The 25,091-nt window shown below is 43.6% G+C and overlaps 1 protein-coding gene across 1 annotated transcript in view; it reads left to right on the top strand.

The window, feature by feature from the left end:
- LOC122808226 (multiple epidermal growth factor-like domains protein 10) overlaps positions 1-25,091 on the top strand; it is a 693,858-nt gene that overhangs the window by 654,963 nt on the left and 13,804 nt on the right. The window contains exon 22 of the mRNA XM_044079188.1: positions 7,764-7,896. Coding sequence (XP_043935123.1) covers positions 7,764-7,896 — 133 coding nt within the window. The remainder of the gene's footprint in view (positions 1-7,763; positions 7,897-25,091) is intronic.

The following is a 25,091-nucleotide window of genomic DNA, read 5'->3' as shown; positions in this document are numbered from 1 at the left end:
TGTCCACCTGTGTCCCTAAGTCTCTCATCACACTTTTGATGTTTAGTGTCCTGCCACCTATGTGGTAATTCATGGGTACATGTTTTTTTCCAAAGGGGATAACTATTCATTTCTTGGCATTAAGCTTGATCCCATGGCTCTGGCACCAGGCATCTGTTTCTGTAAGGCCCTTTTGTAGAATATCCACCTCATTTGGGGATTCAATAATGGCTCCCAGTTTGCAGTCATCTGCAAACTTTGTTAGCCAGAGTCCCTTAGTGTTGTCCTGTACTTCAGAGAAGTAGATGCCAAACAAGAGTGGTCCCAGGACTGAACCCTGAGGTACTCCACTTGTCACTTGTTTGGAGCTGGATTTGGAGTCGGCTACTTTTACAGTCTGGGTTCTGTCAGTAAGCCAGTTGGCAACCCATCAAGTGATGTAGGGATTTATGCCCAGCTTAGTAAGTTTATCTATGATTCCAGAGTGGGGGATGGTGTTGAAGGCCTTGGCGAGGCCCAGATAGGCTGTGTGGACCACCTTACCCTCGTCCGCAGCTCTGGAGACTGATTCAAAGAAGTCAATCAGATTCAGGAGACAAGATTGGCCCTTCACAAACCCAAACTGGGTGGGGTCCAGTGTTTGAAGGGTGCCAATGTCTTTGTTTATAAGTTCCATGATAATGAGTTCCATGCCCTTGCAGATCAGACTTGTCAGACTGATGGGACGGTAGTTCACGGGATCCAAGGTGGATCCTCCCTTGTGGAGTGGGATAACTGTAGCTGTGCGCCACTCAGTGGGCATGAAGCCTGAGGTGAGGCTATGATTAAACATGACACTTAGGTGAGGTGCCAGTTTATTTTGTAGTTCATGTAGTACACAGCCTGGGATGTCATCTGGTCCCACGGATGCTGTATTCTTAGCTTTGGAGAGTGTTTCTACCTGTGTGGCCGTGATTATCGGAATTTGGCAATCTTTTGGTATTGAGATGGGCCCTTTAGGGGGTGAGAGGGGGGTGATGTTGGCACTAAATCGATCTGCCAGGATATTGGCAATATCCTTGGGATCAGTATATTTAATGCCATTCTGTTGTAGCTCAGAGCAGATCTGAGCATTGCCATTTAGATTCTTGACATAACTATAGAATGCCTTGTGGTTGTCTTTGGAATCTTTGGAAATTTTATTTTCGTAACTAGCTTTTGAGGATTTTATGAGGGATCTCAGCTTCTAAGAATGACTAAGAATGTTTAGGCATACCCAATCTGTGTTGTACATATGCTCCAGTTAATCAATTGATAGTTGAAAAAAGTCATCAAAACGGTCAACTTATGTATGTACAGCTGAGTAATCACTTTTAGAAACCTTTCATTGTCCTCCAGGGATAGGGATGGTGACCTATAGCAGGCTATGAATTGGTAATTAGTTTTGTTTAGGGTAATATGAAGTTCAATAAATTCTTTTTCTTGGTCACAGAAAATCTGTCTAGACATACTTGGGCCTCTGAGAAATATTAATGCTTCCCCACAGTTTACAACAGTTCTGAATGCATAACAGGCCTTGAATCTCAGTAAAGAGGAAGTGTTATCTTCACAATGAAACCAAGTCTCTGATGCAACACAGATGTGGATGTATTTGAGTTGACGGAGAGCCAGCAATCTATTACTAAGACTTCTGGCACTCAGCAGCACAACCTTGTTGTGGTTAGGATTGGAATTCACTGCAAGTCTTTCTGTTGTTAGAATGTCCAGAAGGTGAACTTTACCTTAAAGAAACCTTATGATGGTAGCCAGTGTTTTGACCAGCATGCAGAAAATGTGCAGCAAAAGGTGCAGGCCATCCTTGGTGAAGCAGCTTGGGTTGTCCATCATCATGTCACAAATTGCTAAATACTGCAACACTACAGAATGTCAACAGCTATTATAGCCACTTGCTAAAGCCAATTATCTTCTCTTTGTATACATGCATCATTCTGGGTGAGGTTAAGATTCCACTCAGATCCACAGCTTTAACTGCATTTGACACATGCATAGCAAGCTCCAGCATGTATCTCTAGATGACCTTCTGGGTTCAACATCTCAGGTCATTCACATCTGCATGAGCCAACACCAGGTCATAGTCTTATCTGTCCTGTTTGATGGAATGTAAGCCCTTGTGACATCACAAAGCTGAGCACCAGACATGCAGCTTACTCTCACCCAGATTTTGTCCAGTTTAGTGAATGCAGAGTCTGTGTACCTGATGATGGGTTCACCAGTTACTAGGACATATGTACTTGGACACACAGACTTAGAATTAGTGGAAGGTTTGCAGTCTCCAGCTTGGTGACTCTCTGAGTTATGTAAGTATAGTGGAGTTATGTTACTAGATTGCTACTGAGGCTCTACAATCCTGACTTTTGTGGCATAGGAAGAGATTATTTTCAGCACCAGCGTGTTGGTTAGGTGTGAACTTCTGGAGGTATGAGCATGTTTATGTGTTACTTACAAACCATTCAAGTAAGTGAGAGAGTGACCTCCGGGTTATGTAGATAATTACATCTCTCACAAATCACGCCATTTGGTTCAGTATTGGTTGGCTGTCTGTGAGAATTAAGAAGTTCCAATGAATTCCACACGCAATGAGACTGACAGCAAAAGGGATAGAGATTGACTGAGCTTCCATGTTTGCCAGATTATTGAATTACCAAGTGCAAGAAATGACATATTGATCCAGGTTTAATGAGTAAGCAGAGAAGATATCTTGGGTAGATAACCCATGTTGTGGAGGAGATGTACTAGGTGAGGCAAAGATGTTTTATCACTGATGTATCAAGTAATTGAACCTATAGGTAAGAAATTACACAATATGGTCAAACTGAGGAATATTCGACAGCTATAGTTGGGTATGGCAAACAAATTCAGTATAACAACAATAGTAAGAGAACTGAAGAGATAGTATAAGTTAAGTAGACTAGGATATGACGATAGTATCAACTATAGTTTGGTACAGTTACACGATTCCAGTAGTAAAGGGACAACACATGATTTGTCATATAACAGCAACAGAATGAGGACTGAAAAGGTAATGCAAACTGCATAGATAATTCTCCAGAAAAACAGGCTCAGATGTTACCAGAATAACAACTGGCTCAGATGCTGCACACCATGCCTTTCAAGGCTTGATTGCTACAAAAAGAATAAAGATAGGATGGCCCAGATGCTACAAACACACATTTCAAAGGGTCAGTAGGTTTGACTGTGTGATTGCTGCTAGGATTTCATGGACTCAGTTCTCACCTGTTAGATGTGGATAAACATGTCTAGTGTCAATAAGTAGCCTAAGCACAAGGGAAAATATAGAGATTGATACCTGCGACTACTGTGGTTGAAGCAAGGTGCTGTTATAATAACAGGAATTGGATCAGGTAGCCTGTGGGCAACAAAATATTGTTATAAATAACAAATGGCAGCAGCGAACAAAGCAGCATAGCTGAGCTGAGAGCAACAAGGGGTCCCTGTAACAAATAGCAGAAGCACACATTTTACTTAGCTAAGTGAGCTTGGAGATAAGCTGCACTGTGAGTAATGAGCTTCAACAACCATGCAAACTAGGTGAAGGACCACGATGAATACAGAGAATGTTAAGTTACAGTTATAAACACTTTAAAACAAATCAGTTGTGGATAAACAGTGCATCATGCCCTACTGCTGGTGTTACTACAGCAAGGCCAAATCTGGTCAGAACATGGCAGTGCAGTAGGAGTGTATAGCAAAGAAATGCAACACAAAGCACCCTAGCCAAATAGGGTAGCACATTGTGCTAAGCAGCAAAATTTAAAAACAAAGAAGTCACATGACAGTCAGGAAAGCAACTTTACATTAAGCCTGGAATAACCAGAATGCTCATAATACAAGCAAATTTCCTATTCTCACTAGAACAAAAAAAAAGCCAGAAAGCTGTGTCTCAAATGAACAAGCTCTAACACAATAAACGGTATTAACAGACTACCAGTAAATGCACTTTAAAAGCGCAGGTGGAATTGGCTTAAATAAAACACTTCCCTGAGTTCCTTGTGACTGGACTGAGATTTTGCAAGAAGGAGACCTGTAGCCCACTTGCAAACACATTTACACTAATCATGTACTCACAGAGCAAAATTTACCAAGAAAAAAATCCAATAACAGTTTTGGGGGGAATAACAAATAAAACTGCATATAATCATAATCCAATGATTCCCTCTTTGCTTTCAGACTTTATTAGATACAGAAACCTTATGCATCCACTGCCACTACCTACTTAAATATTATTATACTGCTGATAATCCATTACCACCCACTGCAGTGAACATGTTGTCACACACTTAATTCTGTAACTCGAACAAAAAGCTGTAAAAGTTGCTGAAGCCACTAGCAGATATCCAAAACACGCTGGTACTTAACGTATAAGCAGTTTATTTAAAACAAGCAGCTGCAAACAACTGCATTTGTGTAATGGTTTCTATTTCTGATGAAGTTGCTCGTGTGGAGTGACGAAAACGTTGCTTGTTTTAAATAAACTGCTTATACGTTAAGTACCAGCGTGTTTTGGATATCTGCTAGTGGCTTCAGCAACTTTTACAGCTTTTTGTTCGTGTTACAGAGTACACACTTAATTTTGTTAATCTCTCACACTGATCAAGAATGGAATTCAACTATCACAATTCTCAGTCACTGAGAAATCAGACAACCACAGATTTGACAGCAAAACATAGCTATTCTCTCTCCACTCTCCAAAATACTAGAGAGATGCATACACTCTCAGGTCTCAGACTACCTCCTTACTAACAACCTCCTTTCCAGTACTCAGCATGGTTTCCGACCAAACCATAGCACCACCACTGCCTTACTCTCCTTTACTAACACTATCCTTCAGCATAAAAACAATGGCTATCTCTCCTCTGCTACTTTCCTAGACCTATCTAAAGCATTTGACATGGTCCCACACAAACAACTTATCTCTGTCCTCAATAACCTATCCTTCTCACAATCAGTCACCAACAGGTTTCAGAGTTACCTGTCTGACCGCCAACAATCCGTTGTATGGCAGAATGACATATCTCCCCAACTACCTGTCTCCATAGGGGTTCCCCAAGGATCCATCCTTGGACCCCTACTCTTCTCTGTTTACACCAATAATCTAGCCTCTGCCACCAAACATGGCACACTTATACAATACGCAGATGACTCGACCATCATCTGCTCAGCCCAGTCCCTACCAAAACTGCAAAAAGTCACACAGGAAGCCTTTTCCTCTGTTGAAACATGGTTATCCGATGCCCAATTAATACTCAACCCAAACAAAACTAAACTACTCATCTTCCAACCCACCAAACATACTCAAAACAACTCTCACTTTAACATCACAGCAAAAGACAACACCACTATATACCCAACTGAACACACCAAATTGCTAGGAGTGGAAATAGACAATAAACTAAAATTTGACATTCACATATCCATGACCATAAAAAAAGTCCCCAAAAAACTAGGAGCGTTATACAGAAATAAGCAATTTCTCACCAAAGCAGCAATGATTTCAATAGCAAATTCCCACCTTATCTCCACCCTACTTTATGCCTCTCCAATATATACCAACCTAAGGCAATGTGACCTAAACTAGCTACAGACCTGCTACAACAAAATCACCAAATTCGCCACAGGGGCATCCTACCGTATTCACCACTGTCTCTCACTTGCTGAACTGGGCTGGCTTGAACTCCCTCACCTCCTTCAGTGGTATCAACTCTCACTCGCCCACAAACTAGAATACCATCCACTAAATGTCCCATCCCTCCAGAATCTACTCCAACCCTATCGCACCACCAGACCACTAAAATCCAGCAACAAAAATTACTTGCAGATCACTAAAGCCAATAACTCTGCTGGTGAAGCACTATTTTCTTGCGCCATAGCCAAATTATGGAACTCACTCCCACCCACAATTACCTCCGTACCATCATGCACCCACTTCAAAACTTTACTAAAAGTGCACCTAAAAACATGCTGGCTATGCCCTTGCAACTCACACTCTAATATCATCCACCCCATCCAACCACTACCTTTCTTTCCACTCCACTAACTACCTTGATTATAGCAAGCTCAGATGCTCATAAGCCTAGTACTTATTGTACAGCAGGAACTTCTCATTGTAACATTTGTTAATGTCTGTTATGTACTTCACAGATAAAGATTCTAGTTGTCTACTGATGTACTATGTTCTTCATCTGTAAATATGTTGTAAGTAATTGCTATGTTAAATTGTTAATCGCTATGTAATCCAATGTAACTACTGTCTGTTTATTTTACTGTGGAGCTTTTCTCCCCGGGCCTCCACTGAAAATGGACTTATGTCCAGTCGGACACTCCCGGTCAACAAATTTAAATAAAATAAATAAAAATAGATAAAACATCAACATTATTGACAACAAGCAGTGTTGTCAACCCCATTGCCTTAGCATAAAAAGGGATTTTGATGGAAGGTGTGAGGAACACCTAAACTTAGTGGGATGCGACATGTCATCCTCACAGAAGGCAGTGCCTAAAGTTTCTAGAGAGTTACAATTAGTAAAGTGTAACTAGGAGTTACTGCTGAAGTCAGAGTCCTTAGTATTGGCAAGGCTGCAGATCTGAGTGAGATTTGGATAGATATTTTGAAAGTTCCAGAGAGGTTTGAGGTAGCATGGCACGTGACCCTCTTTAGTGCTGCATGGAAGGTGGGGACAGTAATTCTGGACTAATGAATCGTGTTAGTGGTTCTCATATTTAAACAGGGCACAAGGGTATGTAATCCAACTAGAACTGGAAATCCCACACGTCAATTCCCTGTGTGTGTGTGTGTGTGTGTGTGTGTGTGTGTGTGTGTGTGTGTGTGTGTGTCCATGCATCCGTGCATGTGTGTGTGTGTGTGTGTGTGTGTGTGTGTGCGCGTGCCTGCGTGTGTGTGTGTGTGTGTGTGCGTGCATGTGTGTGTGTGTGTGTGTGTGTGTGTGTGTGTATGTGCGTGCATGTGTGTGTGTGTGTGTGTGTGTGTGTGTGTGTGTGTGTGTGTGTGTGTGTGTGTGTGTGTGTGTGTGAGCACGTGCACATTGGAAAGTAAGAGAAATATGAAAATCAGGTAAGAAAGAGCCAATTAATTGCTTAGTTTAATGTTTTAGGGACCCTCTGCCTCATTTACCACTGAGCATCAAGTTCTACTTCTATCTAATTCTGTAGATCACATTTGCTGTTAAAATTAAGAGTACAAATACAGCTACATCATCTTAAACTTAAAGGAACTTTCTGTGATTCTTTGAGGTGGTAGTTGAATTAACTGCTAAAATGTTACTGTAGTTTTAGCTTTCAATACAAGAATCAGTGTTAGATGTTGGATAGACAGACAGATGCTCGGTATCTTTGTCTTTCCCAACAGAATATATTAAAATACTAATAAAGATGACCTGTTTTATATATATAGCATATTTTTCCTTAGTTATACTAAGCAGTGGACAGAGGATTTGCACTAACTTCCCTCTTAGTCTGCCTTGGCCTAAGTAGAAAGGACAGTGTCTCCCAGGAGCACTGCTTCCAGTTTAGCTATTCACAGGTGTTTACAGCCTGGGCAATGTGCTACCAGCTACGTTAGTATCCTCCAATCCTAAGGCAGGATATGAGTGATGGAGTAGTCTGTAGAAAAATATGCAATTCACAATCTGTAATAACATGGATACTAATGCTCTCACAATAGTCAGGTTCTCAGCCTGGAATCACTAAAATATTATCTGTTTTAATAGGCCAGCAATAATCATTCTTCTGGTATAAAGAACATGGATAGAGAGCGAATGGCTTCTTACAGAGCAGAAAGCAATGCAACACTGCCAGCAGGCTGGAAACACCACAGTGCTACTAACAACTACAGCGATATTGGTAAGACAATACCTCATTTATATTTAATATGGATTGTTACTGTGTTCTAGTTTATAAAAATAAATTTTATATGACACCTTCAAGAAACCTTCATTAGAACATTTTGTGGCACAAACAGAAATTAACCAATAACAGCAATGTATAAAATATAAATTCTTAAATGACGGTAAAAACACAATCAAAACTGTAATCCTGTTTAAAGAAAATAGTCATTGTTTACTTTTAAGTAGAAAAGAGTTGTAACACTTCTCAGTCCAGTGATACAGAAAATGCTGCAGGACTGATGCAAAGAAAGAAAGAAATTCATGAAATGCAAAACCTCTAAAGTAAAGCCTTTGAATCACTGGCAGGCACTCACCAAAGGCAAGATACTATGATTTTATAAACAAGGAAACTATTATTATTATTTAAAAGCTGAAATTAAATTCCATTATTCATACCCAAGATTGTTAAATGTAACTTTTGCCAATTACTTATAAGAAACATTACTGTCTCTTATAGGTTTTTGGTGCTGCTGCAAGTAAAATTAAAGTATAGGCAGTTTTAAAAGTAATAAATACAAGAAGTACAAGAAGTAATGTTGAATCGGTATTCTAACCTAATGTCAATTTCTTAAAAACGCCATTTTTCCAGTACTCTCACAGCTCAAATTTCAATATTTTACAGTATTTTTTCCATGAAAAATAGCACATTTTTTACTTTGTTTTATGTTAACTATCTGCCTGGGATGCACAAGCCAGTGCATTTCTTTGTGCCGGTCCCAAGCCCGGATAAATGGGGAGGGTTGCGTCAGGAAGGGCATCCGGCATAAAACTTCTGCCAAAAATTACTGATGCGGAGAACTTTTCATAATTGCATACCGGTTCGGTCGAGGCCCGGGTTAACAACGACCGCCACCAGTACTGTTAGCCAACAGGGTGCTGGCGGAAATTGGGCTACTGTTGGCCGAAGGAGAAGAGGAGGGCGAAGGCGTGCCCAAAGGCAGGAAGATAGGAGGAAGGTTAGGAGTGTAGCAGTGAGGGTAGGAACTTTGAATGTTGGCAGTATGACTGGTATAGGAAGAGAGCTAGCTGATATGATGGAGAGAAGGAAGGTTGATATATTGTGTGTGCAAGAGACCAGATGGAAGGGAAGTAAGGCCAGGTGTTTAGGAAACGGGTTCAAATTGTTTTATCATGGTGTGGATGGCAGGAGAAATGGGGTAGGGGTTATACTAAAGGAACAATATGCCAAGAGTGTTTTAGACGTGAAGAGAGTGTCTGACCGAGTGATGTTTATGAAGCTCGAAATTGATGGTGTAATGATGAATGTTGTTAGTGCATATGCTCCTCAAGTTGGGTGTGCGATGGAAGAGAAAGAGAAATTTTGGAGTGAGTTAGATGAAGTTGTGGTGAGTGTACCCAAGGGTGAGAGACTAGTGATTGGAGCGGACTTTAATGGGCATGTTGGTGAAGTGAACAGAGGGATGAGGAAGTGATGGGTAGGTATGGTGTTAAGGAGAGGAATGCAGAAGGTCAGATGATTGTGGATTTTGCGAAAAGGATGGACATGGCTGTGGTGAATACGTATTTTAAGAAGAGGGTGGAGCATAGGGTGACGTACAAGAGTGGAGGAAGATGCTCACAAGTTGATTATATACTATGTAGGAGGGCCAGTCTTAAGGAGATTGGAGACTGTAAAGTGGTGGCAGGTGAAAGTGTAGTTAAGCAGCATAGATTAGTGGTATGTAGAATGACGTTGGTGATCAAGAAGAGGAGGAGGAATGTGAAAGCTGTGCCAAGGATTAAATGGTGGAAGTTAAAAAGGTGATTGTGAAGTGGAGTTTAGGGAAGAGTTAAGACAGGCACTGGGAGGCAGTGGAGAGTTACCGAATAGCTGGGTAACTACAGCAGAACTAGTAAGGGTGACTGCTAGAAAGGTGCTTGGTGTGACATCTGGACAGAGGAAGGAGGACAAGGAGACCTGGTGGTGGAATGAGGAAGTACAGGAGAGTATACAGAGGAAGAGGCTGGCGAAGAAGAAGTGGGATTGTCAAAGAGATGAAGAAAGTAGACATGAGTATAAGGAGATGAGGCATGGCAAAGAGAGAGGTGGCAAAAGCTAAGGATAGGGCATATGGAGAGTTGTATGAGAGATTGGACACTAAAGAGGGAGAAAAGGACCTGTACCGATTAGCTAGACAGAGGGACAGAGCTGGGAAAGATGTGCAGCATGTAAGGGTGATAAAGGATAGTGAGGGAAAGGTACTCACAAGAGAGGAGAGTGTGTTGAGTAGATGGAAAGAGTATTTTGAGAGGCTGATGAATGAAGAGAATGAGAGAGAGAGAAGGTTGGATGATGTGGGGATAGTGAATCAGGAAGTGAAACAGATTAGCAAGGAGGAAGTAAGGGCAGCTATGAAGAGGATGAAGAATGGAAAGGCTGTTGGCCCAGATGACATACCAATGGAAGCATGGAGGTGCTTAGGAGAAATGGCAGTGGAATTTCTAACTAGATTGTTTAATGAAATTTTGGAAAGCCAGAGGATGCCTGAGGAGTGGAGAAAAAGTGTTTTGGTACCTATCTTTAAGAATAAGGGTGATGGGCAGAGCTGCAGTAACTACAGAGGGATAAAACTGATTAGTCACAGCTTGAAGTTATGGGAAAGAGTAGTGGAAGCAAGGTTAAGAAGGGAGGTGATGATTAGTGATCAGCAGTATGGTTTCATGCCAGGAAAGAGCACTACAGATGCAATGTTTACTCTGAGAGTGTTGATGGAGAAATACAGAGAAGGTCAGAAGGAGTTGCATTGCGTCTTTGTAGACTTGGAGAAAGCATATGACAGGGTGCCTAGAGAAGAGTTGTGGTATTGTATGAGGAAGTCGGGAGTGGCAGAGAAGTACGTAAGAGTGGTACAGGATATGTACGAGGGTAGTGTGACAGTGGTGAGGACTGCAGTGGGAGTGACAGATCCGTTTAAGGTGGAGGTGGGATTACATCAAGGATCAGCTCTGAGTCCTTTCTTATTTGCAGTGGTGATGGACAGGTTGACAGATGAGATCAGACAGGAGGCGCCGTGGACTATGATGTTTGCAGATGACATTGTGATCTGTAGTGAGAGTAGGAATCAGGTTGAGGAGACTCTGGAGAGGTGGAGATATGCTCTAGAGAGCAGAGGAATGAGGGTCAGCAGGGCTAAGACAGAATATATGTGTGTAAATGAGAGGGAGGGTAGAGGAATGGTGAGGATGCAGGGAGTAGAGTTGGTAAAGGTGGACGAGTTTAAGTACTTGGGATCAACAGTTCAGAGTAATGGTGAATGTGGAAGAGAGGTGAAGAAGAGAGTACAGGCAGGGTGGAATGGGTGGAGAAGAGTGTCAGGAGTGATTTGTGACAGACGGGTATCCGTAAGAGTGAAAGGGAAGGTCTACAAGAGTGTAGTGAGACCAGCTATGTTATATGGGTTGGAGACAGTGGCATTGACAAAAAGGCAGGAGTCAGAGCTGGATGTGGCAGAGTTAAAGATGTTAAGATTTGCAATCGGTGTGACTAGGATGGATAGGATTAGGAATCGGTATATTAGAGGGTCAGCTCATGTTGGACAGTTTGGAGACAAAGCAAGAGAGACGAGATTGCGTTGGTTTGGACATGTGCTGAGGAGGGATGATGGGTATATTGGGAAAAAGATGCTAAGGATGGAGCTGCCAGGTAAGAGGAATAGAGGAAGGCCTAAGATAAGGTTTATGGACGTGGTGAGAGAGGACATGCAGGCGGTTGGTGTGACAGAGCAAGATGCAGAGGATAGGAAGAAATGGAAAGAGATGATCCGCTGTGGCGACCCCTAACGGGAAAAGCCGAAAGAGAGAATGATGATCTGCCTTTAAAGAGGTGCACTGCAAAGTGAGTAATCCATTCAGGTTCTATGGTACGGCAGTAATACATGAATTTCTTCAAAGTCCCACTATTAAACAATGTTTAAAACTCTGCAGTAGGTACAAGAAGTATAGCTCTACCCCAGGAGGCTCAAAATAAGGAACACTGCAGTAAAAGATTCACAGGTGATTACTAGACTAATGACCCCAGGGAGATGTTTTGAGTCTAACTATGCTTCCCAAGCTGAGAATCAAACTCAGAAGCTTGTGTCTGTGAGATAACCACCATAACCATTATGCAAACCTCCCAAACCGCAAATCATGATCTAAGGCTGTGATTTTATTTATTTGTTTTTCTAATTTATCTACTATTTATTAACTAGGGTAGAGCACAGGTCTAGATGAACCTTTTTCAGTCTCAGCCTGGGAGTGAATTCCTCACATGGGACTGATGCAAACTTTCTCAGCAGTCTCTCTCAGAAAGAAGAACTTATAGGTTCATAGGTTTACAGGTTGGTACTAGGCTATTGGCCCTAGTGCCTATATAAGTCTTGCATAACAATTCCCTGGATATTTCTTCCCACACTATTTACTTCCCTGGACCCCTGTCTAGCAGGGCGACTGACATGATCCCCGGGGTGAATTTCCTATCTCACATCGAATCGTCAAGGTTCCTTTTGAAGAGGGCCAAGAAGGCGCTCTGCTTGACATGTGTGGGCAGTCTATTCCAGAGTCTGGGGAGTCTCTGGGTCAGGAACCTATCCCTCCAGCATGTTTTGTTCATTGTGATGACAAGTGTTAGATCCCTGGAGCGTGTGGCTCTGAGGGATTGGGATTTCTTTAAGTGGAGCATGTCCAACAGCTCAGGGTTTGACATGGCCTTGTATGTTGAGTAGAGATCACCTCTGAGTAGATGATATGCCACAGAGTATAGCTGGAGTTTTTGTTGTGCACACCCAGACTTTTAATCCACTCCTGTAGCATAAAACATGCAACCTTGTAACAGGTCCAGTGACACGTGTTCTAACCCCTCATAACTTAAAAAAAGATAAGCTATCAGCAGTTTGTGTTATACAAATTCAACCCCTCTCTCGCCACAGAATGTTACCCAGTCTGCAACTATCCACGCTATTATTCAACACTGAAGCTGGATCTTCTGTGAAGCTTAGCACAGTATCACCTGCACAGAAATGAAAAGCCACTTCACTCTCATTATCTGTCAACATATCCTTGCTATATTTCAAAGGTCAGAGGTTGTGGAGTTGAAGCCTAAATTGTAAAGACCACCTCCTTGGTTCTTTTCTGCAGACACCATATAAGACAATTAAGAGTTGCTTTCCCTAGTCCACATTGTAGGTCAGCATCAAATGTTGCTTTAAACCTAGACAGATAATGATCCATAGCCTAGATAGGACAATTGAAAGTTTCACCTTAGCAAAACCCCACTTCTATCAAGTTTTTTACAGAAGTCTGGTTTCAAGACCTGACGATCTCCATTACTGTTAAACTGCTTTGCCCCTGCTTCATAAAGTTGGTTTGATATTTATTATGTAACATGTTTAATATTTACTAATTTGCATGCTTGAAGAACCAAACATTGCACAATTAAAAAAGTACAATGTGTATCAATTCTGGCAAGTGCATATATGATTAAATATCACCCCTTGCTGTTCCACAAACTTAGAATCTACAGTTTATTTGTTTTAGAATTGCAGGGTATTCATTGCACTTTATATCATCCTAGCTAATTTAATTTATTCAGCACCATCACTTCACATTTTTTATCCTGTTGTTCTATCCTTATCTCTCCTTTTGTTCATAACATTTTTTTACTCTTTACTTTATTAACCAGGTAAGTGAACTAGCACTATGGATTCTCTATAGCCATGACACAGGCCATAAGGCAAAAGTAAATACAATAACTACACAAACACACACACACACACACACACACATATATATATATATATATATATATATATATATATATATATATATATATATAAATAAATAGCTTAGCGAGTTGATCTTCATGTTTTTGGAAAGTACCAGACTACCTACAGAAAACCCACACTGACATAAGGAAAATATTCAAACTTCACACAGATAGTGACAGTGAGTCAGAGATTTTTACGGACAGGTTATGAAGCCCAAGTCAAGTTTGGAAACTATAGAGCCTGGGGATGTGAGGGAATGCATGTTTGTTGCTTGCAGATGCTTTGTCATATTAGCCTCATGTGCTGTGATAATTGTCTTGCATTGGAGTGATGCACTGCTAAGTGTGAAGCATCATTAATATAAATCAGCACCCCCAAAAAAGAAGTTATGTCTTACCATAATGTTCCATCTGAGTTGTTGAGCTTCTTCCAGTCATCACTGATCAGTTCTGAGCCCTCAGAACTGAGTCGGCCTTATACCAAGCTTGCGTGCACCTAAAACTCTCGAGCTAAGCTGATACCCACAATGCTCTTCACTCAGTTACCTCAGATAGAGTTTGCATGCAACATATAAAAGAACCAGAAAGTCAGAGGCCATCTCTGCGCAGAAACCCTGAAACACCACAAAGACCCAGAAGTTCCGCCAGGAGCCTTTGGTGGGGGTTGGTGGGAGGGTGTGATGACTGAAAGATCAACAACTTAGATGGAATGTTATGGTAAGACATAACTTCTTTATCTGAAGTTGTTAATCTTCTTCCTATTCATCACTGATGGGACAGAATCCCAAGCTACTTGGAGAACCTGGGTGGCCCTTATGGAAGAACATTCCTGAGAACCATTGAACCAAAGGCCACTGTTCTCCTGGAGATCAGATCCAATTTGTAATGTTTGATAAAGGTATGGGTTTAGCCCAAATGGCAGCTGCACAGATGTCATCCATGGAGGCCCTAGAGTGGAAGGCAACTGATGCTTCAATAGCCCTAGCTGAGTGAGCTTTGATTTGACCAGGCTTAGATTCATTCGTAAGCGAATATGAAAAGGTAATGCAATCTCTGAGCCATTTTGACAAGGTAACTTTCGATACTGCACCTCCCATTCTAGGGCCCGCAAAGGAAATGAAAAGTTGGTCCGACTTGCGGAAGGACTTAGTTCTGTCCAAGTAGAAATATAATTGTCTATGGACATCCAATGAATGCAAGAAGTATTCTCCCTTGTTTGAATAATTTGGAAAGAATACAGGGAGCTCAATGGACTGATTAATAGAAAAGTCGGAAACCACCTTGGGGAGAAAGGATAGGTTAGTACGAAGTGATACTCTGTCCTTATGGAAGATCAGATAAGGGCTCTTGATACATAAGGCTTGCAACTCAGGTATTCATCTGGCTGAAGTGACTGCCACCAGAAATAAGGATATCCATGACAGGAATTTTAGATCATATTTTGCCGGAGGCTCAAAAGGGGGTAGAGCGAGAGAGAGACTGGAGAACCCGGGAGAGATTCCATGCCTCCACCGGCTGCCTGATGGGAGGTCTGCTGTGGAATATTCCCTTAAGGAAGGTCTTGCAAAGTCGGGTGGAAATAAGCGGAACTCCATCTGACCCTTTATGGAAGTTGGAAACAGCTGGTAAATGAACTCGAATGGTGGAAGCTGATGCACCATTGCCGAACAGCTCAGCAAGATAATGAATAATAATAGCTACAGGAGCTGAGAACAGATCTAGCTTCCGATTATGTGACCAAATAGAGAATCTTTTCCATTTGTCCCTGTAAAGTTTTCTGGTGGATTGTTTATGTGAGGCCAGGATAATATCATGGACGGATGAAGAAAGGGTTTCCTGCCTGGCAACTAGCGGAAGCGGAGAAACCAAGCCATCAGCTTGAGAGTGGACAGATTCGGGGGAGTCAGCCCTTGTGGGTGAGATATGAGATCCTGATGAGTGTCTAGGATCCAAGGAGGTTGTAACAGATGAGGTCGGAGGAAGGGAAACCACACTTGACGAGGCCAGAATGGGGCAATGAGGATCACTTTGCTTCTCAACCAAATATCTTTCTTTAGAAAAAGAGGAATCAGGGGAATCGGAGGATAAGCATAAAGGAGATCCACGGGCCAGTCATGAATCAAAGTGCCGGTGACTCCCCATGAGGGGGAAAAGGGCAAAGTAGCTGCTGCATTTTGTGTTTGAGGGGGAGGCGAAAAGATCGCAGCATGGCTGGCCCCAACGGCTGAAGATTACTGCTGTCACACTCTGATTGAGAGACCACTCATGAGGATGGAGGATGCATCTGCTTAGTCTGTCCGCAATCACGTTGGAGCTCCCCAGGATATGCGTTGCGATCAGAAAGCGGTTGGAAGCTATCGCCCACTGCCAGATTCTCCTGGCTTCGTGACATAGGGGGTAGGATTTGGTCCCTCCCTGTTTGTTTATGTAATGGACAACGGACATGTTGTCCAACTGGATAGCAATCATTCCGGATGGAAGGAGCAGGTGGAAAGCTTGCAACACCAATAGCACCACTCTTAACTCCAGGACACTGATATGCAAGTTGACCTCTATACTGGACCACGTGCCCTGGACTGACTTTCCCCAGAAGTGCCCCCCCCCCACACCCTATCAGGAAAGTGTCCGTGGTCACCGTGGCACTGGGTTGGTGATCCTGGAAGGGGCGACACCAAAGATTTTCATTTGTACTCATCCACCAGAAAGATCTTGTTTGCAGGTGTTGGTGATGAGGATCTGTGAGCTCAGGGGGTGAAGACTGTATATCCACTGGGATTGAAGATTCCATTGTAGCAGTCTCATGTGTAATCTGGCTAGGAGAACAGTTGGGATGGCTGCAGCCATAGACCCCAGAACCTGGAGAACTTCCCTTGCAGACACCTCTCTTTGACAGAGTATCACTTGAACTTGTGCACTTAATTTCTGAAGCTTGTGAGGAGTAAGAGAGACCAGACTTGATTGAGTGTTGAATATTGCCCCTATGAATTCCAATTGTTGTGAGGGCTGAAGGCTGGATTTTTCCCAGTGGATGGTGATGCCCAGCAACTCTGCTAGTACTAGAGTTTAGAGGAGGGCCCTGGCCAGAAGGCACTTGGTGGAGGCGGAGAGGAGCCAATCGTCTAGATACAGAAACACCTGGAATCCCTGAAGTCTCAGATGAGCTGTGACCACTGCTAGGCATTTTGTGAACACTCTGGGGGCCATCAAGAGACTGAATGGCAGGGATCTGAATTGGTAGTGATTGGCTCCCAGCTGGAAGCAAAGGAGACTCCTGGAGTGCTTGTCCATCTTGATGTGGTAATACCCATCCCAGAGGTCTAATTCCCGCAGAAAGGGAAGGATGGATTGAATCATGACCATGCGGAACTTGGTCTGAACTACTGATTTGTTTAGCTGGCTGAGATCCAAAATGGGCCTCCAGTCCCGGTCTTCTTTGGCACCAAAAAGAATCTTGAGTAGAACCCTGATCTGCACTGGTCTGGGGGGATCTGTTGGATAACTCATTTTTGACATAGCTTTCATATCTCGGAAGCTGCCTCCTCCCTTTGACTAGGTGGAACACCAGGAAGGGATTTTGGAGGTCTTGGATAAGATATTAGGGGAATGTGATAGCCTGTGGTAATGATTCTCTGCACCCACTGATCGTTTGTAATAGAGAGCCAGACAGAGAGAAACACGCCCGACTGCTTCCAGAGGAAAGCAATATCGTGCAGCACTTCAGATCACTGATACGGTCTTCCCGAGAAGGAATCTCTGGAGTCCTGATTCCAGGGACCCCCTCTCCCCCGAAAGGGGCATCTTCCATTATTGGAACCCCCTCTGCCTTTGGGGGAGTCCTCACCACATGCATCATGGAAAGGACCTTGAGACTTCTTGTGCCACATCTTCCCACTCCTCTGGTTCCTGGAGAAGGAACTCTGAGGTTTGGAAAAATGTAGGCCCATGGCAGACAAGGTCTTCCTGTCCTGCTCGCACCTGGCTAATGTATCCTTGACCTTAGCACCAAACAGAGCTGATGGTTCTATAGGGGCATTTAAAAAGGAAGAATTGAAGGAGTCCGCGAGGTCACAAATGCACATCCAGGCATGGCGTCTCATGACTACGCCTGCACCCACAGCTCTAGCCGCTCCTTCAGTTGCATAGGACAGCAACCTCATGGACAAATTGGATAGTAACTGTAAGGTGGCAAGTTGGAAAGCAACTTTATCAAGTGCCACATCCGAAACTTGACCCACGAGGGTTCCAGAGAGTTCGGTGATGAGATCTCTCTGGAGCCTCATAAAATGTGCCAAAAAGTTCACAGACCTGACTGCAAAAGTCGCTGACTCAAAAACTCGCTTCCCTAACCTATCCACCACCCGAGACTCTCTACTGGGCAGGTGAACAGCAGGACTTTCCTCCGCAAGTTCCTTTTTTGTGGCTACCACTACCACCATAGTGTCTATTGGCAAACCTCTAGACCAATGGGGTTGATCCTCTGGAGGGGAGAGTATCTTATCTGATCTCTTAGGGATGGCCTCAATGGTGTCAGGGTTCTTCCACACTCACTGCACGATGAGCTTGACCAACTCATTGGCGGGGGGGGGGGGGTCACCCAAGAAGTAGAGGGCCGAGAGCGGAAGGCCTGCAGAAATACGGATTCCTCCGAGGAAGGATTGGTGGGCTTCCAGTCACTCCTCTGTTTCAAGATTTCCAGGATGTCTCTAAATGAGACATCATCAGGGGGTGACCGTGGAGATCCTTCCCCATCATCGTAGTCCGTATCTTCCATGAGGTACTCCTCTGGGGAGTCCATGTGTTTCCTCTTACACACCCATTTCTGAGTGGGTTCTTCAGTGGGAGCATCCGAAGAAGACTCAGTAAGGGAAATACCCTGAACAGGGGTTTCCTGGGCCTTGTGCTCTCGGAGTCCTGGGGGGTGGCCCTTGACAGCTGCGGCTCAGAGGGAACTGGTGGGATAACTGACATAGGAGGATTGCTAGAAGCAATCACCCTCTCCATCACCAGGAAAGCAGGTCCGCCTGAAGAGGAATGGGAGCCCAGAACCGAAAAAAGACAATTTCGGAACTGGGGTCACACCTCGCTCCACACTGTTCACCCCCAGTGACGGAGCCTCAAGCAAAATCGGGGTGGGAGTCACTCTTGGACCCAAAGATGGAACCGGCAACACAGCCAGAACTGTGGCCAGAACCGAGGGTTCCACCCCCCAAGCATGAGATTGAGGAAGGGTGGGTTCCGACGGTACCAACACCCAAAGGGGCCTCGGAGCCTCAGACATTGTTGTTGTCGAAGCCGAGGAGAGGGTTCCTCTCGTAGACACCGGGTATATGAGCCTCAGAACCGAGGGATCCAAGGGAGGAGAGTATGTAGGGGTCGCCAGTGTAATAGACCCAAAGTCCAGAGTGGGATGGGGTCTAGGAAAATTTGTAATTCCCCTGACGGTCAGCAGCTGATCAAAAAGGCGCACCACATCCAACTCTGAAAGGCTCCTGGTGGACCTTATTGATGCCCCTGAGGGGGAATCAGGCCGGTCCAAAAAGGGACTGAAGGCTTGTCCGGCAAATGGATCCGCAGACTGAGAGTACTGGGTTCATGGTGTATTACAGAACGGCACCGACGATTCCAGTTTGGAAACCGCCAACAAAGGAATGATCAGAGCTGAGAACAGGCTCAGAGCCAAGGTCACAGCTGGGGTGGAGGTCAATAATGGCTCTGAAGTTTTTGTCGGGACCGAGATGGGGGACATCGGTGCCAAGATGGAGGCAGACAAACTGGTCGGAACCAAGGTTGTAGTTGGAGCCGTAGTCATCGGAGCCAGGGCAGGCACCGATGAGGCGACCTTGGTATGAATCACTGGAGCCAAACTCGAAACTGAGGTGGTCGGAACCGAGGAGGCAGTACGGTGCTTAGTGGAAATCTTATGGGCCTTGTGGTTATGGCTTTTGCCCCAATCACCGGCCAGTGAAGAGGGGTCTGAGCGGGAACATTTCTTGTCCACAGAAGGAGGGGATGAGACCTCCGACACGGAAATAGCCTCCAAAAAAGGCGAAGGAAGCAGGCCCTTAAAGATCAATTTATTTTCGTCGCTCATTCAGCGTCTGCTGACTGAAGTTGACACAAATATCACATGGAGGTTTCGCCAATAAATGGGGAACCTCCAAACAATACACATGCGCTTCATGAAGGTCACTATTCGGAAGTTTACCACTGTAAGAAGAGCAGTGTTTAAACCCCGTAGTCCCTTTCTTCTTAGACATAATAGGAAACACTCACACAGACAAAAAAAAAAATAGAAGAAAGTGAAGAAAGAAGGAAAAAGGGAAATACCAACAATGATGTTGGGAATACCACAAGGGTAGAAGGGCCAATACTAACAATGTTACGAAAGGAAATACCTGTGGGTAGAGCTGAGTGTAGTAAAGATACAAGAAATTAGCACACTAACAGGAAAAATCCACAAAAACTTGTAAAATTTAGAAAAATGTAACACTTAGCGGGAGAGCTCGGTGAAATGCTACTATATGGCTGCGTGGCAAATGAGATCTGAGGTAACTGAGTGAAGGGCATTGTGGGTAGCAGCTTAACTTGAGAGTTTTTGGTGCAAGCAAGCTTGGTATAAGGCTGACTTGGTTCCAAGGGCTCAGAACCGAACCCATCAGTGATGAATAGGAAGAAGATTAACAACTTCAGATTGAGGGTTTCCTCACATTCCACAGAGACATTTAAGAATGAGTCAATTTTTCTCCATTGAGAAGCATAATTAAGAAAACATAAAAACTGAGAAAAAATCAGCAGATATAACCTTTCTATAATAAAGTGTTTTATAAACAGAGTAGTTTCATTGAAAGTAACAAAATGAAACATGGTATATTTCTATAAATAATGATCTAGTTTATTTATGTTGACTGACCAAAAAGCAAGTCTCTGGTAACTGGGACATCTAATAACAGGGACATAACATTTATGGGTTACATTTCATTCCTCAGTTAGGTATGCTTTCCTGTAATGAACCTTGACAAAGCTAATCTGGACATGGCTGCAACACCCATTGATATTACTCAGCTTGTAAAACATCATTATTAGTTAGAACCTTGCCATGTATATGTATTCGTGCAAATACCCCATATATATTTTTTTTGCGTCGTTTCTAAATTATTGTAATATTGTATGTTTACTAACAGCCTCCCTGTCATGGATAAAATCTTGTATTGAAAATGAATGCATTGTCCTATATGTATTAATGATCTACCTTTCATATGCTAACTACTGCAATCCTTATTTATTTATTTATTTATTGACATTTAACTGGGATAGTCCGACTGGGTATAGACCCCTTTTCAGCAGAGACCCGAGAAGAAAAGCTCCACAAAACAGTTAAATAAAATTTGAATAGGTACAGTAAAAAACAAAATTATAACAATAACAAAGTATACAAAGAAGGAAATTCTCAAGCATAAATCTAAAAACTGTACAATATTATACATAATTTGTTTTTGTTTTTTTTTTTTTTTGTTAAATTTGTTATACAGGAATGGTATGAATGAACATGAGTCAGAAAAGAGACAGAAATGTGCATTAAGTATGCTTTACTAGTTATATTGTACTTTTTGTTTGAAGACCAAGTCATGTCTGAAATGTGTCTTTCATAGATAGTGTACTACCTAGTTAATAAATAAATTGAAAATAAACTAAGTTCCATTCCGGTCACTGCTATACAAAGTATGGGATTAGAAGTAGTCTCTGCATGAGTCCAGTGAAGCAGCCAAGGTCAAGAAGAAGCTCTAAATACTAAAAGAATGGTGAGGGACATCTGTTCTTTGTAGAAGATTTGCGTATGGGCTGTATTTCACCAGACCAAATAGCAGAAGCAGAAATATTTATGAACTGCATAAGTCATCACCTACAGTAAACTGCGTTTTGCATAGCCTTGGTGTAGCAGCAGCCAGGGCATGTAGAAAGGGTCATGAATGACAATATTACATGTCATTCCTTATGCTTTGTGGAAATTAGGAAAAGCAGACATTGCTTGAGATATTAGAGATTCCTGAATTACCAGCCTTCTTTTTAATGAAAGTATTTGCAGCAACAGAGACCAATAGCATACATATGAGGGGGAAACGAATGTGGTTAATTTACTGAGTAGGCATATATTTCATCTGTGTTACATAATGTTCAAACTGTTTTTTTGTTTTTTTAACAACTAAGAAATCCTGTTGAAAAAAAGAAGTTATGTACTCACCATAATGTTCCATCTGAGTAGTTATACTTCATTTTCTGCAACCTGTGGGTATTCGGATCCATATAGGATCCGAGCCAGCAACCTTTTCAAGCATCTGCTCCAAGCTCCTCCCCTTACCCATAATCCCTCACATCTCCTACCTTCCCTCAGATCAAGTTTGCCACTATCCAAACTATCAGCAACTCAATAACATCACATACCTAGAACAGTTTCAGGTGAAGGAGGGCGGGACGGTTGCAGAAAATGAAGTATAACTACTCAGATGGAACGTTATGGTGAGTACATAACTTCTTTATCTGAAGTAGTTAATTTCATTTATCTGCAACCTGTGGGACAGAGTCCCCAGCTACCAAAACTCCTGGGAGGCCCTCATGGAAGGATATTCCTGAGCACCACAGAGCCAAAGGATGCTCTCCCTCTAGAGATCAAATCTAACTTATAATGAGAAATGAATGTATGTGACCTTGCCCAGGTCGCTGTCTGCACAGATATCATCCAGTGAAACTCTAGACCAAAAAGCAGCAGAAGTCACCATAGATCTGGTAGAATGAGCTTTAACAGGACTAGGCAGGGACAGACCTTTGTCCTTATAGATTTGCAGTATACATTGTGTAATCCATCTAGTTAAGGACCTTGGATATGGCTTTGCCCAGAAAGGGTCTAGAAAAGGACATGAATAACTGGTCAGACTTACAAAAGGGTTTAGTTCTGTGTAAATAGAAATTAAGCTGTCTATGAACATCTAGCAAATGCAGTTTATATTCACCCTTGTTCTGAAAATTTGGAAAGAAAACAGACAGGTTAATCATCTGATTAATGTTTGATTCAGAAGCAATTTTCGGTAAGAAGGAAGGGTTCATGTGGAGTGAGACCCTGTCTTTATGAAGGATCAAGTAAGGGGGCACGGCAGACAAAGCCTGAATCTCAGAAACTCTCCTAGCTGAAGTAATGGCCACCAGGAAAGCTGTCTTCCAGGATAAGAACTTCAAATCTACTGACACTGCAGATTCAAAGGGAGGAGCAACTAATGCCTGCAGAACTAGGGTAAGGTCCCAAGGAGGGACTGAGTCCTTGACCGGAGGGCCTAAAAGAAAGGTAACTTTCAGAAAAGCTTTACACAGTCTCAAAGAGGCCAGAGCATTCATGTTTTCGCCGACATGAAAATTAGAGATGGCCGCCAGTTGCACTTTTACGGTGGAGGAACTAGCCCCTTGGTGGAAAATATTGGCCAAAAACTCCAACACTGCAGGAGCCAGCTGTAAAAGGATCTAGATTCCTCTGAGAAGCCCAAATAGAGAAACATTTCCATTTGCTGCGATAAATCTTCCTAGTGGAAGCCTTGTGGGATGCCACGAGAATAGTCTTTACTGAAGATGACAGATCGGGAGTCCTGGCAATCAGGGGAACTGGAGCAACCAGGCCGTCAGCTTGTGGCTGTCCAGGTCAGGCGGACAGGTGCTCGAGGGATGAGAGATGAGATCCGGGCAAGGATCCAGAATCCAAAGCGGAGTTAGAGCATGAGACCAGAGGAAGGGGAACCACACCTGATGAGGCCAGAATGGGGCAATGAGGATCACTTTGCACCCCAGTCAGCAAGCTTTCTAAAGAAACTTCGGAATGAAAGGTAATGGGGGTAAGCATACAGTAACCCGGGAGGCCAAGCATGGACTAAAGCATCTCTGGGGGAGTACCCTGGTGAGGGAATCAGAGCGAAGTACCCTCTGCACTTCACCTTGGAAGGAGATGCGAAGAGATCGCAGCAAGGCTGACCCCACACAAGGAAGATCTCCACCGCTATCGACTGTTTCAGAGACCACTCGTATGGCATTAGAATAGCCCGATTCAATCTGTCTGCTAAAATGCTGCAGCATCCCAGGATGTGCGTTGCAATCAGAAACCAACTGGTGGAGATCCCCCACTCCCAAACTCTCATAGCCTCGCAACAGAGAGGGTAAGATCTGGTTCTCTCCTGTTTGTTGATATACCAGATAACAGACATTTTCTCTGACTGAACTGCAATCATCCCCAGGGGAAGAACAGCGTGAAAGGCTTCCAATGCTAAAAGCACTTCCCTCATCTCCAGAACACTGATATGCAATCTGGTCTCAGTCTGGGACCACATGCCTTGGACTGTCCTCCCCAAATAGTGCCCCCCCACCCGAGCTGGGAGGTGTCCATGGTCACTGTGGCTTGGGCTGTGGGTGAAGGGTCGCCCTGCCAAGATTTCTGGCAATTGGAGCCACCAGAGAAGAGATGCCTTGCAGGCTTTGCTGATTCGAATTAGATAGTCCATGGGGAGGTCTAGCCAAGACCACTGTACTGCAAGGGTCTACTGAAGTACCCGCATGTGAAGGCGCGCACAGGGAAGGATCGAGATTGCTGTGACCATGGAGCCTAGGGCTCTGAGAATGTCACCCGCCATTGGCAGCCTGGGGCCAAAGATCGCTGATACATGGGCCCATAGGCTCTGGACCCTGTCTCAAGTTAGAAAGACATTCAACTGGAGGCTGTCCAGTCGTGCCCCTCTAAATTCCAAGATCTGTACCTGGTTCAAGAGGGACTTGGAGACATTGATGGTAATCCCTAGGTTGACTGCAAGATGCAGGAAGGAGTCTCTGGCCATGCAAAGAAGATGCTTGGTGGCAGCAGCGAGGAGCCAATTGTCTAGGTAAGGAAACACCTAAATTTCCTGAAGCCTCAGGTGAGCTGCTATGACTGCCATAACCTTGGTAAACACCCTGAGGCTGTGGTGAGATCGAAGGGTAGGGCTCTGAACTGGAAATGATTGGCTCCCAGCCGGAAGCGAAGGAATCTCCTGGAGCTTCTGTGAATTTTGATATGGTAGTAAGCGTCCTGGAGGTCTATCGAGCACATCCAGTCGCATTCTCTGAGATAAGGTAGAATGGACTGCAGGGTGACTATACAAATTTCTGCTTGACTACAGCCAGGTTCAGGGTTGACAGGTACAATATGGGCCTGAGGTCCCCTGTCTTTTTTTGACACTAAAATGAACCTGGAGTAAATGCCTAATCCAGACTGATCTGGGGGGACCGGTTCGATGGCTCGTTTGCAAAGCAGCTTTGAAATCTCTTGCTCTGCCGCCTCACTTTGAGCAGGTGGAACATCCGGGAGGTGCTTTGGTTGGACGGGAGGGGTAATGAACGGGATG

Source organism: Protopterus annectens, chromosome 8.part0 (assembly GCF_019279795.1).
Source record: "Protopterus annectens isolate FY-2018-M chromosome 8.part0, PAN1.0, whole genome shotgun sequence".
NCBI lineage: Eukaryota > Metazoa > Chordata > Ceratodontiformes > Protopteridae > Protopterus > Protopterus annectens.
The sequence above is the reverse complement of the archived record's forward strand: the minus strand, read 5'-3'. Positions and strand labels throughout refer to the sequence as shown.